The sequence below is a fragment of the Lepisosteus platostomus genome, chromosome 23 (genome assembly GCF_059453375.1).
Source record: "Lepisosteus platostomus isolate fLepPlt1 chromosome 23, fLepPlt1.hap1, whole genome shotgun sequence".
Lineage (NCBI taxonomy): Eukaryota > Metazoa > Chordata > Actinopteri > Semionotiformes > Lepisosteidae > Lepisosteus > Lepisosteus platostomus.
Window position 1 is genome coordinate 12,399,979 of NC_142633.1, and position 19,339 is coordinate 12,419,317.

Below are 19,339 nucleotides of genomic sequence, written 5' to 3' on the forward strand. Positions count from 1 at the left end.
CAGGTTTACTTAGTGTGTTGGTAAACCAGCTTCAGTTGCAGTTATGAAGTACTAGAGGTATGGGGAAATGAAATTAATTTCAGCCATCAGATAGTTAATAAAGAGGCTGGCTAGGAGGACCTATTCAAATCTCACTTGACCTCCTGTTTAGAGCTCAGACTGCATTGAACCATTTTTATAAATTCTAGAGAATGTGACCCTAAAACCACTCTTCTGGGATTAGGATTTTCATTACTGTGGGATTTAGTGAAACGCATCAATTAATTGAGGGGCCAAATACCCATCCCAGTTCAGATTCCTTAGTTTCTCAGTCTTGCAGAATGTTCTGATAATCTGTATAAGAATCAGCACAATTGTCCACAGGTACTGTACGAGTCCTTTTGAAAACAAATTTACTGGCATTAAAACCATATCTTTTTTCCCCCATCTAAACCTTATTTTATTTAAACCAAAGCACCTATGACTAAATACAGTATGAGTTGAGCAAACAACTGGCAGTCTTGATTCAGTTGTGGAATTCAGTCTGAAAGGACCCAGGTTCTTCACTTCTTTTCTTGGTAAATAAAGGTGTCTTTAAAGGTGGAGGAAAAAACAAGTCTTGGATTACCCAATTTCTAGGGAATGTTTTTAATTGCTCTCTGTTAAAAAGAGTTGGCACAAAACTCTTCATAAAAAGAGCCCAAGGTGTTGACCGATGGCAGGTTATTATACACATTGAGGGATTTAAAATGCCTATTAATGTTTCAGAACACTGGATTAATGTTTAACCGTTCTTTGGCACCAGTATTCTCACGTTAAACAATTATCTTTGTTTTTATTGACATGACAGATGACAGCACTGATTCCTGCAACTCTCCTGTCTGTTAGTGTAACAGCCTGAGGGTGTAAAACATTTTAAGAGCAGCTCTGCCAAATGTAGGCTTCTCTATGCATTTTGATATTCATATAAAGCTGGTTAAATAGTTTTCTGGCAAGACTTAACCAGTATTGGCAAGATTGCATTTTTGCATAAAAACAAATATTTGGCATTTTCTGTTTGATCACAGTGGCAGAGGGGTGAGTGTGGAGCTGGGTTACTATCGGTGTTGTGTTTGTGTGTTCTTCCCTCATGTTTATGGCCTCAAAGGACCTCAGTTCTTTACTTCTTTTCTTGATTAATAAAATCGTCTTTCAAAGTGGGGGAAAAACATCGTCCTCCCAGTCCAAAAACCAAGTGGTAGGTTAATTGGCTGCTGGTGTGAGGGTGTGCGCGTCTCTCTGTGTGCCCTGCTTTGCACCCATTGATGGCTGGAATAGCTCCCTCACGCCCCTGAATTGGAAGAAGCGGTATGAAAAAGATGGATGCATGATCACAAACTGAGCCGGCTACTGGAAATACAATTGCGTAAGTGTTTTTATGGGATTGGGTTGGATTTTGATACTTGTTTTATGGTGAGTTTGCCTACAAGAGCAAAATGGAGAACCGATGCATTTGTAAAGCCCAAGTGTTGGTGAGAATTCCAAATGGGGAAAAAAGAAACCATTCCATTAATCTCTTATGGAACAGCAGGGCTATCTTCTGGCTTTGTGTAAATGTTCTTAAAGACCAGTTGAGCATTGGCACCAACGTACAGGTCTAACCAGCTTGCAGTCTGCTTGTTAGCTTTCAGAGATCCATTTGCAAGCTTTATAGTAGACGTCCAATGTGTTTGTTTATCTGAATGTCTTCACAGTAGCCCTCAGAAGCGCATTCTGATCAAATCACAAGCACTTATCTGGAGATCAAGAGGAGGAGTAGTGAGAAATAGCCAGGACTAGAACTCAAGCCTCTTTTGGCAAAGGTCAACAGTCTTGCCCCTCTGTGAAAAGGAATGTAACCTTAGATTGCTCACATTCTTCTGTAAAAAGGAATGTGGCCAAGGCTATCAAGCCTGGTAACCTTGTTGCCCTTAAAAAATTCTGTTTATAAAGAATGTTCCTTATATTTTGATCTGAGGCCCCAATGATCACCCCCAAGTACAATACCTGGGTAATAACAGAAATGCTGAATCCAGTTTTCTTTATGCAGTGCATCAGCTGCTTCCCCATGTGAGCTGTTACAAACCTGCTATGAGATACTACAGTATCCACAGTTAGAGACAACGAGAAGTCACTGCCTTATGTACAAGTATGAAACAGCTGTTTTAAATGCATGTAGCGCAGCAGTAGAATAACACTTGGTTACCCCAGAGATTAGCTGTTACAGGACATGTACATTTATAGTATTGCAGATGTTTTTGCGGGGTTGCATATAAAAGCATGTGAGGTAACAATAAATATCAGAAAAAAATGTAATTGTCCTTGTTAGTATGAAGGCCTGCTCTTTATTATGATTTTGAATTTCTAAGATATCTCCTTTTTAACTAGGGTCCAGAACAGTGTATGCCAACCCAGACGTTGCGTAAACCACAGGTGTGCACACACCAATGACAGGACTCTAGCGCTATGAGTTGGCAACAACAGACCTAGATTGGACTTTAATTAGCCTTAAAATTAGGACAATCATAGATTGGAGATGATCAATGCGGACGGGCTAATCTGAGACAAAGTGGCAAAATGCATGTTCCTAAAACGCTCCTCTCCATCTTCGTTATCACACAATAACATGACTAAGCAAGACCAGCTTCCACAGGGTGCTACACTGTCACAGGTGACCCTGACATACCAGGTAAGGCATAGCCCAACTTTACTGGACAGCAGGCTTTTCTTTTGGCAGCCAATTAGATCTGAAAGGTAATTTGGAGTAGACGAATGAAAACTGCAAAAAATTCGTACATAGTAAATTTTACAGTTTCATCATATCTGCCATTACAGCTCCGGTTTCGATGTTAGTACAGTCGCGTTGTTGCCCCATTTGAACACAACTACATTAAACAAAGCCTCAAAGTCAGAGCTACATTCTGAAGTGTAATTGGAATTGAAAAATGACAGACTTCATTGGCAATTCGTAATATAAGCAATAATGATATTTAAACAAACGTTAACATTAGATATAAAACATTGACAATCAATATCTCTATGCAGATCCCACCTTGTATCATAGTAACTTGCTGTTTGTGAACATAATACACTTTAGAAAAAAAAATACTACCTACGTCTAACCTTGCAGTTACTTCTAAGCCTTTGAAAAAAAAATTGAAATCTGTAACCGAACATACATATAATCACACCCTAAACAAAGGAGAAGGTTTAATAAGATTTAAGGTTGGATATCTCAGCCCTGGGGCATGTAGTAGCCTTTATTACAGCACAGAGATCAAAGCTATGTGAACTCCCCTGCTGATGTTAAACAGTAAAGCGTTATTTATTGTGAGGGGAGGGAGGATGTGACACATTTCAGTTGTTAGGATACAGCAAGACAGACCCACCCAAGGTATGACAGTTAAAATCAAACGCTTGGCACGCATTCATTGTATCTTGGAAACTTTCCAATCACAGCATGAAACAGGGCTTCTCAACATATGCATAAAATACAAGTTGTGATCATCACCTTTGGTGTCTGCCTTTGTATGACGATCATAAATAATTTATTGTATGAAGTCAAGTGACTAATGCGTTAAAATGCTAGAATCACTTAATTTTGAGTTCATGGAGTCATTTGAGTCCTGAAGGAATTTCATTTTCACTGAAAAATCAGATAAAAGAACGGACCATCAAACCCATCCACTTTATCCAGTTCACAGTTGCAGGGGAGCTGGAGCCTAACCAGGGCAGGGCACACCCTGGATAGTCCATTGCACGCTGCACACACACATTAGGACCCAATTTTCCCAGAAGCCAATTAATATACTGTAGCTGTATGTCATTGGACTGTGGGAGGAAACCCACATGAACACGGGGAAAACATACAAACTCCATGCAGACAGCACCCCAGGAACTGAAGCCAGGGCCCCAGCGCTGTGAAGCAGCAGGGCTAGCCACTGCGCCACAGTGCCACCTGTACTATCTTCTACGCTGTTGTGTGCTGGGGCAGCAGCATCATGACAAAAGATGCAAATAGACCCAATAAACTCATCAAGAAGGCTGGCACTGTGTTGGGGATGAGCCTTGACCCCCTGGAGGTGGTGGCTGAGAGGAGAATGCTGACCAAGCTCACAGCCATCATGAACAACACCTCTCATCCGCTTCTTGGGACTGTCACTGGGCAGCGGAGCACTTTTAGCAACAGACTGCTCCAGCTACGGTGTTCAAGGGAACGTTTCCGCAGGTCTGTCCTCCCGGCGGCTGTCAGGGTGTATAACGCTGCCCTAGGCTAGGACTGTTAGCCCTTCGTCTGCTCGTCTATGGACAGCATGTTTGCTCCATTGTACTTTTTGGACAATCAGTCTGTATAAACCTATGCACATTTTGCACATATTTTATTGTTTTTACAGTGACTATGATCAGCACATTTTGCACACACCTATGTATTTATTTATTTTTATTTATTTTGTCGTCTTTTGTTTTATAACTATTCTGATGTCTGTTTTGCTTGTCTTGGGCTGGACTGCTGTAACACATCAATTTCCCTCCGGGATTAATAAAGTATTATCTGTCTCTATCTCTACTGTTAAATCATGGTTTCCCCTAAATTCAACTGAAGCAGTTCCTTTCTTTTCCACTGACCTGAAGTGCTGTGCATTGGGATTACTATGGCTGCCCTGTGTCACTGTGGCGAGGAATATACTTCCTGTACATGAAATGCTTAATAAATTCAAGAAAATATTATCCAGCTGTTTTCAACAATGGCTTCAAGCTGTATGTCCACCTCGGGGCACATTGATGTATGTACACACAGAATTAACTTACTAACTTCGCCTTAGTCTTCGAACTGAGGGAGGGGCTGCTGTCTCTGCTCCTAAAACTACCAATTACAATATAAGTATCATTTATTAATTCGCCTTTCATTCGCAAACACGATTAAAAAAAAACAGCGTAACTTCATCACAACCGTCGGCATGCAATGGTTAGCGCAGTAGTAAAGCCCACCAGACCAAGTAAATTAATATTATTGAGTTAATCATTTGACTTCAGACAGGTTTTCTGCCTCCGAACTTCGCTCGGGATGGGATTCGGCTGCCTTGTGTTGCAACACGATCCTGGAGCCCCTAGGAGGCAGCGCTCGGATGCGCACGACTGCTGCAAAGGAGTTGCCGAAAGCGAATGGCAGAGGCTTGAAACAGCGTAAGGAGGCGGATGTAAATCGAGAGACATTACAGCATCAGCAGCACAAGCGATAAAGCAGAAAGCCGGGCGCACCGTGTTTCATATTACTGTATGCGTTTCAGACAAAATGACAGCGAGGGATGCGCCAGTAACACCGCATGCCCATCCTTAGGTCTGAGCATGGAAAAACAAAGCTAGCGGCCTCTTTTATACTGTTTTATTTTTGTTTTGTTTTTTATATACTTATCATATTATTATTTTTTAATCCGGGATCTTAAAAGAAAAAAGGTCGCCAATTTTTCTTTACGCGAAAGGAATGACAGCAATGGCTGCACCAGATCCAGCCGCATTGCCAGCCTCATTTCAAGGATTCGCAGCATAGGAAAGTCCGCGGAGGACTCTCTGGCCTTTTTTTTTTTGGACGGGGGTGCTGGTGGGGGGAGAGAGGACGAGAACACTGGCGTTGGCTTTTAAACACAGACGAAACGGAGACGCAGCTTTCACCGAGATATATTGAGTTGGGTATACGTCGGATTATTTTTTTTTCGCAGTTTGTTAAGAGACAAAAATGATGAACTCTTTACTTTTCGCGGAGGCAGCGGCGGGGGTCGTTGTCCCCGTCAGCGGAGCCGCTACTGGAGGTTCGGGCGCGCCGGTGACCAGCGCTCTGCGCAACGACTTGGGATCCAACATCCACGTCCTGAAGACCCTCAACCTACGATTCCGGTGCTTCCTCGCCAAAGTACACGAACTGGAGCGCAGGAACAAGTTATTGGAGAAGCAGCTGCAGCAAGCCTTGCTAGAGCAGCAGCCCCGATACCGATACACCCGAGAGCAAGCGGTCCAGACCGACTTCACGTCCTCGGAACCGCAGATGCCCGGGCCCCCCTACCTGCACTCCCGGCTGCCCGGCACCATCTGGAGCTTCACCCACGTCCGACGACACGGGGAGCGGTTCGAGACGCTTCAGGGACCCGGCGTGACTTGGACACATCCGGACGGGGTCGGGGTCCAGATCGATACCATCACCCCCGAAATCAGAGCGCTGTACAACGTGCTGGCCAAAGTCAAGCGAGAAAGAGACGAATACAAGAGAAAGTAAGTGATGTTTTCCTTCTGCCCGGTTAGGATGCTCTTTAAATATAAAAGTGCAGTGCGAAACGCCTAGTGTCCACCCTCTTTACTGTTACTTTTTATATCTGCTCAATTAAAGACCCCACTGTTGCCTCGTTTACCCGTTTTGAATTAGATGGTGGTGCATTAACAGAGGTATATTGAACTACGGCCTGTATCGTGCTTTATATCGGCTTGTTTCTGTTTTAACTGTATCCTGTATTTTGACAAGGGCACGGAACAGAGATGAATGCAGGAAAAAAAATGCGCTTTATCATTATTTATCGAATATTGCACTGCAATATACTGGTGGTTATTATTTGTTTTATCTTGGCTTCTTATTTTTGTTTCAAGGCTTTTTATTCTTGTCCTAGGGATTGCAGAATTGAGAGCAGTGTTTGGGGTTGCGTTGGGGAAGAGATGGAAAATGCATATTCTTTTATTCTAGGTTACTAATTCTGTTAACGATTTAAGGACACTTTTTTTGGTACAACATATTTTGTTTCATCAGTTAGCTATGACAGATTTACTTTGGTCGCTGTATGGGAAGATGTAGTTTGGGTATATGATATCGTGATATGATTGGGATTTAAATTGTTGTCATTCTTTCAGTAGTACTTTGAAAGTTACTATATTTGGGTCCGTGGTTTCACTTGGTGATGGGTCCGGGTGGGTGCTTAAGTGATCACTGAAATCAGAACTAATCCAAATAATGCTTCAATTATTTTGTGTGATGCCATTTCCTGCTTTTATTCAATCATGGCTAGGTTCTCGATGAACTTTTGGTAATGACACAGATTCTTAAACCTAGTTAAAAAAAAAACAACAGCTTCTAACTTTCGCTTATGAATTATTTCTTTAAATGAGTGTTTACCTGTGGATTAATCTAATACAGAGCTGCAGAGAAAGAAGCATTGTGCAGCTTTTCTGAAGTCGGCTGTTGTGTCTCTTTTACACTGTAACGACCGGTCGTGTTTTAGAGTTCACCGCTGTAGGTTTTGTTACCAATCCTTCAATCTTTTTGCACTTTACCGTCGCCGAAAGCTGAAATATGATCGTTACATACATGTATGCATTATTTGTAGCCAGTTTTCCAGCTGATTAAATGGTTTAACTTGAGATAACCAGCAGTCCTGAAACCAGCTTTCCGGGAAGCGGAGAAACGTCTGTGCTTTGACCCGTTATTTCTACAGCAGCAGCCGCTCAGAAGAGTTTGGCTGAACGCTGTTGCTCTGCTTCACACACACATATGGGCAGTGCATCGTCTTCCTCTGAGTCAGGGGGGTAGTCAAATCCATTTCTTGCCGGAGGTTTGGGTGTCCATTCCTGGTCCCTTCGGAGCAGAGCTTGAAGAGCTGGGCGAAGCTGTTGAACAGGTCAATTTGAGCCAATAATGAGCTGATTCAGGCTGGTAAGAGCCCAGCTGGACTGAAACTGAAACACCAGCCCTCCAGGACCAGTATAGGGGACCCCTGCCATAGTCCTTATAAATCATTTACTGAACTGACTCGTCATGGCGTAACCCAGGTGGTCGAAGATCTCTGATTAGTTGGGATTGTCTGGGACAGATCCTCACCGTGATGCGGACGTGCCAGTGCTCGCTGCCCCTGCTCTAAACCATGTGCAAGGCGGGTTAGCATAAGCGACTGCTGTAGAAGCCAGATAAAACATGAACGATTGGAAAGCATATGGTGAACTCGCATGGAACTACATTTGTAATTACAGGGAAAGCTGTGACAAAATGGATATAGCGGGGCGTGTGCAGCTCACTTTCAGTGCATTGCAGCAGTGTACAACGTTTGGGTTGCAAAAAAGGAAACGAGACAAGAGATCTTCTGTGAGACAACACACAGTCAAAAGTACTTTTTAAAGTTAGGAATGGCACACGTAGAACAGTGTTTGTTTTTTCTCAGGCGCAGATGGAAAATGTATCGGATATATTGCTTAAGTTATTTTTTGTTTATTTTGAGCAAAGCTGTAAAACAGCAGAATGGCGAGGTAGTCCTGCCAGTTGTAATTAAAAAAAAAATGTTTTGACAGTAATCTAAGCCTCTGGATGTTTTCAGAAACTCCTTTCTGTCGCAGTCAACCAGATAATGATGAGTGATAATCCCTTGACAAGGCAATTAGAACCTAACGTAGGTTTTGACCATTACAGCCTGGTTAGGTGGCAGAATCCTCTGGTGGCTTTAACGGACAAGTAAAATGCTGGCTGGTGTCTGGGGTTTTAAAGGAAGCGAACCGCCTGGTTTTGATTAATAAACGCCTATTATTCTGTCCCTGTGCACATGAAAAATTGTACAGTATGTGAGCCTGTAACCAATGTCCAGACTCGAAGACAGAGTCTTAATGCAGACTCTCTGCTTCGTAGGGTGATGAAGGAAATGGCATAACTTAAGAGTCTCTCAGCTGCGCGTTTGTGGCAGCTGGGGAGAAGATGGACCGCAGAATTGAAGAGCTCATAGCCATCTTTATGTATGAAGGCTTTCTTTCATTCTATTGCCCATCCCCATTTGCATGGCAGATTTCAATAGGGCATAATACAATTCCGAACTATTTTTGTTTTTTGTCTCCACTATATTTTGACTTGCAAAGCCGGCGTAGACGCCTGTTGGAAGATCAGATTTGTGTAACAATTTCTGTGACATATGCAAATGCTATTCAACATACATTTATTTAATCAGTATAATGCCACAAGCTCTCATTAACTTGCAAATACTTCACCAAGCAATACAGTTGAGATACACTGGATTTGGATGTGATGTAATGAAATTTGTGGTTCACACCTTATAATGTAATGTCTTATTCGCATGACCCACCTTTATCTTAAAGCAATGAAAAACAGACTTTATCCACCATGACCTAATCTTCTGTGGGTTTCTGCTCTGCACTGTGGTACAAGAATGCCTTTATTTGGTCAGCTCAGAAGTATGAGGGTTGTACACACCAAAAGAACAAAACTCAGCTACTGTATGTCATTCACAGATGTGAAGGGATTTTTTTCCTTAACTCTACAGAGAACGTTTTATTGCCTTATTCTTTTATTAAATCCCCCTTAATTTAAATATGATTCTAGCTTCATTGGGAGTTTTACATTTTTCAGTATTTTTTTCCATATTTTTTCATATACAGTACGTGTTTGCTGTGATTTATAGACTGTTTAAAATTTATGGAACTTGTCCCACAGAAGTGAGATAACCAGCATCCAGCTTTGAAACAAAGCACCAACTTGTTAAACTGAAACCTGATTTAAAAAGAAATAGTGACAAACATGTTCATTGTGAAATGAGCTGAAAATGTTTCAGTGCAATTAACATGATCCTTTCAAACGGCCGTAGAATGGTGGAAAGAATCCAGTGGGTGGATAAATCTGCATGCATTGCAGAGCCACAATGATAAACCATTTACAAGCTGTTAGAATTTAAACCTTTGGTTTTAAATTCATTACCTGTAATCAACAGGTTTGCTTGTGTGGAAATGAAAAACGGCTTGAAGATTTGCCTTAAAGACATGATTATAGCTCACGTACCTGATTTAGGAACCAAAGTGCTGCCTGACATGGAAAAACTTGGGTGTTTGACATATGGTAATGACAGTTATGTATAAAGCTATCATCACTGTTTGCACATCTTTCAAGTTATGCTTTTAGAATTCTTTGCAGTGAGCTCTCTCTGTTTGGGAAGGTCAAAGAGCATTATCGCACTGTATTGCCTGTCTGCATTCTTTAAGGTGATGCTATTTTCATTTTCATGTGAACATCAGATTAGCCCCCAGAGATGCAACATCTTTTTTATATTCTGGAGTGCACTGTTAAAGCTTACTTAACAGTAAGTGAAAACGATAGTTGATTATTTGGAAAGCATTCTTCTGTTTCCTGTTCAGCAGGTAGCAAATGATGACCGTGATGTGGAAAGGTATTGCACAGTGCTTTCTAAACCAATCCTTTCTCCTTGTGGTTATTTTTGTTGTGTTGGGGAGAGAGCAAGCTATCTGTGTTTTGTGCGACCTGCAATTTGAGCTTGTGTTGTGCAATTAATCACCAGGTTCCAGTGAAGAACCATACTTGAGGAATGCCTCTCTAAATGTTTTCCAAGGAGTCGCTGGACTGGAGGTGCGTGACTATTAAGCAATGCAAGACTGTTAAGGTGTTGAAGAAATAGAGTGGCTCTCCTTTTGAACTTTCGAGCTGCTGTTATATCAGAATTGCATAACAGTTCCAGTGAGGCATGCATCCTAACCCAAGTTCAAGATGTAAAAATTAAACAGCCAGGTTTGAAAGGCTTGACAGAGACAGATTAATAGGGAAAATAGTGGTACACTATTGTGTTCATAGTGTTCATGAACACTACCTGTTCATAGTTCTTGGACCAAACTGTGCAAAAGACGTGAGGAGATGTGATTTTTTGCCCTTTACCAAAACCTAGGAAACTGTTGTGAATTGCCACTGAAGTAAGAAGCATTTGTTTTTGTGCGATTTTCTGCTTGGTGTACGTCACTTATTAAGGATCAGTTTCACAGACCCCGATTAATGATAGTCCTGCAGCTGCTTTCCAGGGCCATCCAGGATTGCTGTTTAGTGTCGTTCTTTTTTTGGTGTGGTAAGATCTGTGCAGGATGATTCCATGACACTGTGCCACTGTTGCTCTGGGAAAGGGCTGGAAACAAACTGGTCTGTGATTCCAGCTCGGTCTTCTGTCTGTTACCTTCCGTGCCCTGTTTTGGAATTCTGTATCATGCCCCAGCTTGGCTGCTTGTCCTGGATCTTGCATGATCGGTGTCAAGAGGCCAGAATTGTGTGCTGTCTTTTGAAAGATACAGGTAGTCAGGGTGTGGACCTGAGCTCGCTTGTTTTGTGTTCCAAACTCAAGTCCCCATTTATTCTTTTGGGATCTTAATAAAAAAAATAAAAATGAAAAGGTGGTAGAGGTAAAGATTAATGATTTTATTTTTCAAAATTCTTCCCGGCTGTGTCTCCTGTTTTTCATTTGTCCCAAAAATGAAATGCAAAGCACATCAGCTGAGCGGTTCTTTTTCATACTGTCCTGGCGTATTAGTGTGCTCACGCTTGTATAAATTGTGTACATCTCAACCTGCATACAATAAACCACACTACTTGTTTTATTTCCCATCTTGTCAATGTTCTTGATCTTCTAGGAATCAATTACTAAGTAAAGGATCCTGGAAGGCTCTTGTTTTGACTAGTTTTTATACCCTGACAGTTTTTAGTCCCCTGACAGTGAGAAAAGCGGACTTCATCTTTTGAGCGTTTTGGAGTGCAGTCTGGGAGAATGTTGTAAATAGTCAAGTCCAGCCATTTTATTAACATGAATGGGGATTGAAGAGTCTGCATTCTACTCATGGTCCACTGGATATACTTGATGATGTGTTACCCCAACTTTCAGCTATTTCTGAGGTGTCACATACAACAGCAGGTGTCTGTTCAAGGTTCACTCAAGTCTGGTCAGGAGCAGTGACCCCAGGCCAGAGCCAGGTTTCTACAGTGTGATTGTCGTGGAAACCTCAGGCTGAAAACTGCAGGGCCCCCTGGGAATTATAGTGAGTGGAACTGAGCTTTCTGGGCTTAATAGGTATTTTAATGGGAGAAAACGTGTAAATAATAGTCTCAAAACTCTGCTGCAACCACCAAAGTTCCATTTTTATAAAAAACAGCCCCAGGGGCCTAGAAACCGTACTGCGCAGTGAAGAAGTAGTGTTTAACAGCAGCTCAGGTGTAGATTTTATGTTGTGTTTCGACAAATGCTGGCACACTTTCTTACACCCAGCACACGAGGCTGCAACCTGTGTGGACTTGCCATGGAGTGCATCCAGATGGGCAGAGTTCAGGGAACTAGAGCCGAGTCTGGCTTCAGAACAGATGTCCGGAGAGTTATTCCAGCGGGCCTATAGTCTGTTTCAGATCAACCTTCTCTTCACCTCTTGCATCTGATTTCACACATTTATGGCTGCATCATGGTCTCCATGAACTGGAGACTCAGTTCCTGGAGGTTCCTGTGGCTTCTGAGCAACCTAGACCCTCCAGGGAGTGAGTACAGCACTGCTTTACCCTTGTATCCCATAAGGTCATAAGGGACCTGGATGTCTTAAACTGCCCAACTACGAGAAGGTGCCAAGAGGCTGGCATGCTGGTGTAAGGTTACAGTGAAACAGACTTGCGTATTAAGGTTACAGAATGAAGGAACTGCGCTTGAAGGAATGGCTGATTTCTGTTCTGTTAAACATGTACTTTATGACATTGGGGAAAAGACCCCCTCATTCATAAGCTTTTTTTTATTTTTGTTTTAAGTTCCCTACTCTCCTTTAAACTGTAGTCAATAGATGGATATAGCAACAATGTCTTCCCCTTCATTGTGAAATACATACTGCATTTTAAGTAGTGTATATGTATACACTATGTATATGTATATGGAGGGGGGAAAAGTAAAACATTTTAGGAGTAAAATCCTGTATTTTCCTGAAGAGTATGGCTATTTAAAGAACAGGGTTAATTCTTGAGTCTGACTTTGTCACAATGTACAGTAGTAGACTCCTTGCATTAGAAGAGGGTCACACTGATGAAATATTTTGAGGTTATAGTAAGTCCTGCCTCAATAGAGCCATTTATAAGCAATTTCCACGATTAGAATTTAGGAGTGTAGGAAGCCAGGGTATGACCTAAACATCCTTTGCAGACTTTACATATTCCTCCTGCATATCAGCCCAGCGGTTCCCTCAATGAGTGCTGCCCCCGGTTCTGCACAGGCTCACATTGTTCTGCCTTCCTAGTGCCGAAGAAATATCTGAACAGGCGATGCTGAGCCAGTTACGAGAAAGAAACAGACAGTTGTGAGACAGATGGGTGTATTCCTGCCAGTGTTTCTCCAGGTCAATAGTTTCAGTGGTTCATTGGCAATGAAGAGTTTCACAGCAGACGTGTAGGGGTGGTATAGGCAAGCCATGTTAACTCAGAGTCATTCTGAGGTGCTTTCTTGTTTCTTGCCTCTTATGGCCTCTATGCCTTTATTAAAAACCACAATCTGTACAATCCTAAAGTGGACAATTGTAATGAGCCTCTATTCAAAAATGTTTTGGAATTGGTCCAGAAGACTGGACCCCTATATACGAGGTACAAAAGCAGTGGTTGTGTCCCTGTAGAACGGAGCTTGATTCTTGGAGTGGAACAGAGACAGCATTAAGTCTCTGCAACGCATTCCCTTGTTCTGTCTTTGTCTTGCCGGGCCATGCTGCAGAGATCACTGACATTCCAGTCAGACATGACAGGCTTTGCTGAGATTGCTGACTAATGCGCGCCTAATCGCCAGAAACGAGAAAAGAATAAAGAAAATTCCTGCACCGTTAGACATCCGCTTCCAGGAATAGTCTTGTCCACGGCTCACAGCCACGCCATTTCCTGACCTGTGGCTGGCTGGTGCTGCTCTGGCCTTCTGGCATGTCCCCTAATTGTTTGCCTGAGACACCGAGAGCACAGAAGTGTAGGAACACATCAGATTACTGCTGCCAGTGCCGGGCTGAGGATGGGACATGACTCAGACAGTGGAAGGAGCTGCTGAGGTGCTGAGTGTCTTTGTGCTGAAGTCTGGCCGGTGAGCTCTGTTAAACCCTGTACGCAGCTGTTCAGAGGAAGTGCCCTCAGTTGTTCCTGACTAGGCACTAATAGATGGCACACCGCCACAAGACTGAGTCCCCCTCTGCATTCTCTGAATAAGCCTTGACTAATCTCAGACAGAAGGCATGTAGGCCTATGGCTCCACAGCTGCAACTGTATGATTTCCAATGAGGTGTAGCTGATGGAATTAGCCTCCTAATGCCATAAAGGCCCAATTCTTACTGATATAAGAATCCAAGTGTACTGTATGTTTAATGCCGTGCTGTCGTAGTGCTATGTGGTTTTCACTCCCAGAAATACACACGTTATAAAGGCAGTGTGGCCCTTTAATCTAATCTACCATGTTTTGGTAACATGTTTCAGAATCTTACTTTATTTATAATTTTGTCTGTAACAGTCATCTGTGATTAAGCAATGGTAGCACGTTTCTCACAGGCTGCTGAAAACTGCCAGGGTGGAAGTGATTTAAAGCAAGATGTTAACTATGATGGTGCAATACTTAAGTAAAGAAAAGGCGTGAAAAGTATATCTGACTCAGTGTTGCAACATCAATCTTTTACTTGAATATTGAAGACCAACACCCATAAGTAAAACTAAAATTGTGGGGTTTGTTTTGGAGACAGGAAGCTGCTCTAATCAGCAATCTTCTCTTCTTTTTGTTTTTCAGTTCCTTTATCAGGAATTCTCCAGTTTTTCGCAAGGGAATTTGGATTTTACTTTGTCTAATACTTCATTGACTTGGCAGGGGTGGGTGGGGGTCTTTGGCGGCTTGCAGTATTTAGTTTTAAATGAGTTCAGTAGCATTTCTCTCTAAAACAGCACCAAGGAAGAGTTGCAATGCCTGTAAAATACTGTGTGAAAATAAAAGTGGAGCTCGCCGTCGTGGAGCTTGATTATGTACGACGATTTGCTGGGAGCTGCAGAATGAGCTTCTGTCTGTAGACAACCAGGAGAAGGTGCATGTAAAAGTGAAAAAGATGCTGATAAGGGTGTAAAACTACACTGCAAGGCTCAGTAATGCTAAGCATTACCACAGGGGTAATCACTGCATCCGGGAAATAACCATCCTTTTCAGAAATAGCTGCAGTCTGGGATTAATTTCGTTTTCTTGTAGACATGTTTATATAGTGTTAATCTGGCCAGCTAAAGGAAAAGCAATAAAAATAGGAGAAAACTGATCTGGTTTCGGGAGCTATTTGGCTAGTTTATTACAACAGATTTTTAAACATGGAACCACTTCTCCTTTTTCCAGAGTGATGGTCCTCATCTGCTAGCTGTTAATTTCTCCTCCTTTCCTTTTTCCCTTAGGAGAGCCCAAGTGACAGCTATAGTATGCTGCTACATCAGCCTGGCGGCTCATCAGTTACATGGTGGCAGAAAACTACCTCAGTAGCTGATTTTGAATTCATTGTTTGAAAAAGCAGTTTATTTGCAGATCTGGCCCCTGGCCTCACTGAGCATTTGTGTGTGAGGCAGTTTAAGTGTACTCTCTGCAAGCTGTGATCTACATAGAATATTAACATAGATCTTCCTGTCCTTACCTTATGAGGGGCAGGATTCCTCATCACAAGTCAGAGTTTTCTTACATACTATATAGACCCAGTCTATATATTTTTACCCAGTCAGTAGACTGAAGTGACCCAGATCTAAAAATAGAAGAGCATGTGATTTAAAAATACCTTTCCCTGTCTAGGGTATCATTTCCCCATCTGTCCTTTCCTAGACGTCTGCCTCTGATCTAATCCTTCCTATCTCTTGTGGAATGCTCCATCAGATCCCTTCGTTCCAGCCTGGGGGCTCCACCCTGCTTTCTGCATGTAAAGGGCTCTTGGATCTGCCTTGGCACACAGATGACGATAACTGCGTGTGTTTTCTGAATGGAAGTGTGCCCGCCAGCTTCGCTCTAGTCAATGGTGTGGAGGGCTTGTCTTTGTGTCTAACCCTAACTTTCCCTGACTGTCTCCTAGGAAAGGTTTTCCTTTTGCAGAAATAGTTCTACTGAAATGGTTTCATTTGGAGATTCTATAATTAGGAGTTAAGATCTGATCTGTTTCTGGTATGGAGTGTGTACTTTATAGGCTTCTGTATTATTTAGGATCTTATGGGTGTGAAATGGATTCTAGGGGCTGGATTTGATTAGCATGTGGAAGGAAATGGTGCTAAGAATTCAGCAGAAGATCTAGAGGATTTGCCCCTGCTGCTGGAGTGGCTTTATCCATCTATAGATGGTGTTAAAGTTGTGGTATCTGTGAGCTCCCGTTCAGGTGACATGACTGTGCTCACTTAGGCTGTGTTGGCCTGGCTGTGAGAGTGAGTGAGTGAGCTCATTCTTCCCTGGGAGATATTGTCCAGCTAGTTCCTGCTGCTTCACCGGGCATGAACTATAAAACCCACGTGCCTTCAGGCTGACTACACACACTGGCACACACTGCTGCTCAGCGCGGACCTCGGTTTTACGTCTCATACGAAGGACAGGAAATGTAATGAGAGCCCACTTCAGATTGCTTCAGTAGTTACCAGCTCGCACTGCTGTTAGGTACCTTAGTCCCTGCAGTATGACAAGTTTGAATACTCTGCACAGTGCAGAAACGACTGGTTTATGCATCCTTCATAGTGATCTTTGTCATTTTTCACTGGCTTTCTCTGATGAGGTTATTTGCCGTTAAAGCACTATAACAACTACAAAAGCAGCCAAACTGTGACAAACTGCGTTTCAAAGGTTGTTGGTGAAGCACGTCCATTTGCTTTCCTTTCATAACAGTGTCACAGTTTAGAAATGTGGCTCTGAAGGCATAATAAGACTGAAAGAGCCAACACATAAGGAATGTGTTAAATAAATAAGGAAGTCATTTATTTTCTGGGGGGAAAACTGCATAGAAATCACCCACTAACTGAAGGATGAATAAAAAGTGCTTTAACTTCCTCTTAATATAGTGTTACATCAAGTACTGCCAGGCCAGTACTACAGAATTCTTTGTTGTTGTTACTAACCAGTTAGGCAGCAGGATTATTGCTACAATATATAATGCTTCTGGATTCTTTCTTGCTTTCCGTTTTTCTTGTGAACACAGCACCAACTTTCTTTGAACGTTCTGAGCTGAGTAGAGGGCACATGGGAATGAATTTCGGTTTACCGGCCTCTTGATTGAGAAAAAGGCCTCAATGGTATTTGCTTTGTTCACCTGCTTTTGTTTGCTTTCGTAGTTCAAAGGAATTTTGGTTAGTTCAAAGGGAAATTGGCCATGAAGAATAGCACCCACATGCCAACCACCTGAAAAGACATTTATTTTCACTTCCATTATGTGTTTCTGTGTGAATCTCCTTGCATTAGTACTCTCTCCCTGCTTACAGTGATGATATGTGAATTTAGGTATGTCCAGTAAGTGGATTACGGGAAAAGATGTCTCAGTGGGGCCCTCAGGAAATCCTTTAAAGGCTACAGTCCTGGTGGACTATCAACCCTAGTGTACCAGTATGTGAACCCTTTTCTTAAAATCCCATCCTCCAACAAAGTCACATGACAGACAAGCATGTTTGCTCTGATCTGCCTGGCCCCCTAGTCTACAAAGAGACAAAACAATTCTTTAAAGCATGGTTCCCCTTCCTCTGTCATTGCAGTACGCAATAAAGAGAATCTCATGCTAGTTTGGGCTCTTTTCCCAGGAGGTCCAGTACTTGTCTGTGGGAGCAGGCTGCCTGATTTCCTGTTTTCTTCCCACATATTCCCCACATGGGTGTTGTGCTCCAAGAGGTGGATTTGTCTCAGACCTCTGCAAGGGTTTTCCAGCCTGGTGTAGTTAAGCAAATGGGCATCGTAAAGGCAAAGGAAGGGAGTTTGAATTAATCTTGCTGGCCATAGTGCTATACTCTATCACTGAGTAAGTGATTCACTGCATACAGAGCTCTGGGTCTACACAGAGCTCTGCCTCTGGGATTGCTGTGTAGCAAACATCCAATCTATCAAGCAGCATTATTCATCTTTTGAACAAACACTATTACAGAGTTATTGATAAAACACTTCTAAAGCGTTCAGGTTATTTATTTATCTCTTTATAAGTTAATCTGTTTCTGGTAGTTATACTGTAAAAAGAATGGTTCAGAAATCCAAGAATGTAGAATTTTTGTGCATGATAACCAAGCAATCAGGATAAAGTTAATGCAGTGTCTTGGTTCTGGATTATCTGTTTCTCCCAGCCATGAGAATGGTAGCAATAATATTAATACTTATGGCTAGGTTATATCCATGAAAAAACATATGCTAGAATGAGAAAGGGATTTAAACTCAACCCTCAGCTTTTTTTAAAACGAATTTCAAAATCCCTTAAAAGTGACCTGTGTGCTGCAGTGTTACTTCAAGTAGAGAAGTTTTGTGAGATTCTGAGTGAGATGCTTCAAGAAAGACCCTGCTGTGCTGGAGAGAGTCTTAAGAGAAGGAGCCAATAGTGCAGTCTTTGGCCTGAAAGGTGTGTCATAGATAAACACGTTGGAGGAGAATGATGACTACTGGGACTGGAACAAGGGTCGCTTTATGGCAATTTGTCAGACATCACACATTCAGCCCTGGTGACGACCCCAAGCTCGGACCAGAGACCTGCACTGGAGGGCAACTGTGGAAATCCACTTGGGCCCAAACTGGAAAATCCCGAAATCCTCAGAGCACGTGCCAGCGAGAGCACGTCGAAATGACGTGCCTCCTTCTGGCACCGTTGTTCTTCCTTCACATTTGGCAGAATCGCCCACGAGGCTGCCGCTCTGTTTATGAACTGGAGCGCTCAGGGAGTGCTCACCCGGAGCACAAACGCCATTCATCCGCTCCAGAAAGGGCTCATTGATCACATCAAGGCAGGTCACTCTCATTCTGTGAAACCTCAAGACGAAAACCAAAGAAAGTTCGTCAACAGCACCCTCATTAGAGGTCTGTTTTTTCTGTGAAGCGTTGTGTGGCAGAAGGGTGACATATCCAGTGATTAATGAGTATGTTAACGGTATGATAATGGCAGGAGGGAGTTATGTTAATGGATGAGAGGGCTAATTCCACTGGTTCCTTATTTTAAGCCCTACAAGTGCTATGCAGAGCTTTGAAATATGCATTGTCTTGTCCATTTGATATTCCTGGGCAAGGAGCAAAATATATTCCTGGTTCCCATGTGCTGCTCTAGTTGAAGAGAAAAGGTAGTAGGTTCTGTCCAGGCCTCCTGACTGCTGATCAGAGGCTGCGGGATCAAAATTCGGGTGGGACACTGTCACTGTACCCTTGAGCAAAAAACGTCACTCGCAGTAAAATGTGCCCTTCTATAAGTTGAATCACCATTACTGCCAGTTGCCAGTTACAAGCCTAAACAGGACTCCAGTTTACTTCAAACACGGAATCCCTGTCCACTGCCCAGTTAGGAATCAGGTTTTGTTTAGGGTCCACAGGTATAACGTCATGTTTGTCTG

The 19,339-nt window shown here is 42.6% G+C and overlaps 1 protein-coding gene across 2 annotated transcripts in view; it reads left to right on the forward strand.

The window, feature by feature from the left end:
- The first annotated feature begins 5,116 nt into the window (after positions 1-5,116).
- LOC148642063 (intermediate filament family orphan 2-like) overlaps positions 5,117-19,339 on the forward strand; it is a 47,740-nt gene continuing 33,517 nt past the window's right edge. Inside the window, exon 1 of one of the 2 annotated variants that reach the window (XM_088616896.1) lies at positions 5,117-6,261. In XM_088616896.1, coding sequence (XP_088473022.1) covers positions 5,732-6,261 — 530 coding nt within the window. In that variant the 5' untranslated portion in view covers positions 5,117-5,731. The remainder of the gene's footprint in view (positions 6,262-19,339) is intronic. The other variant, XM_088616897.1, reaches the window with a different exon arrangement.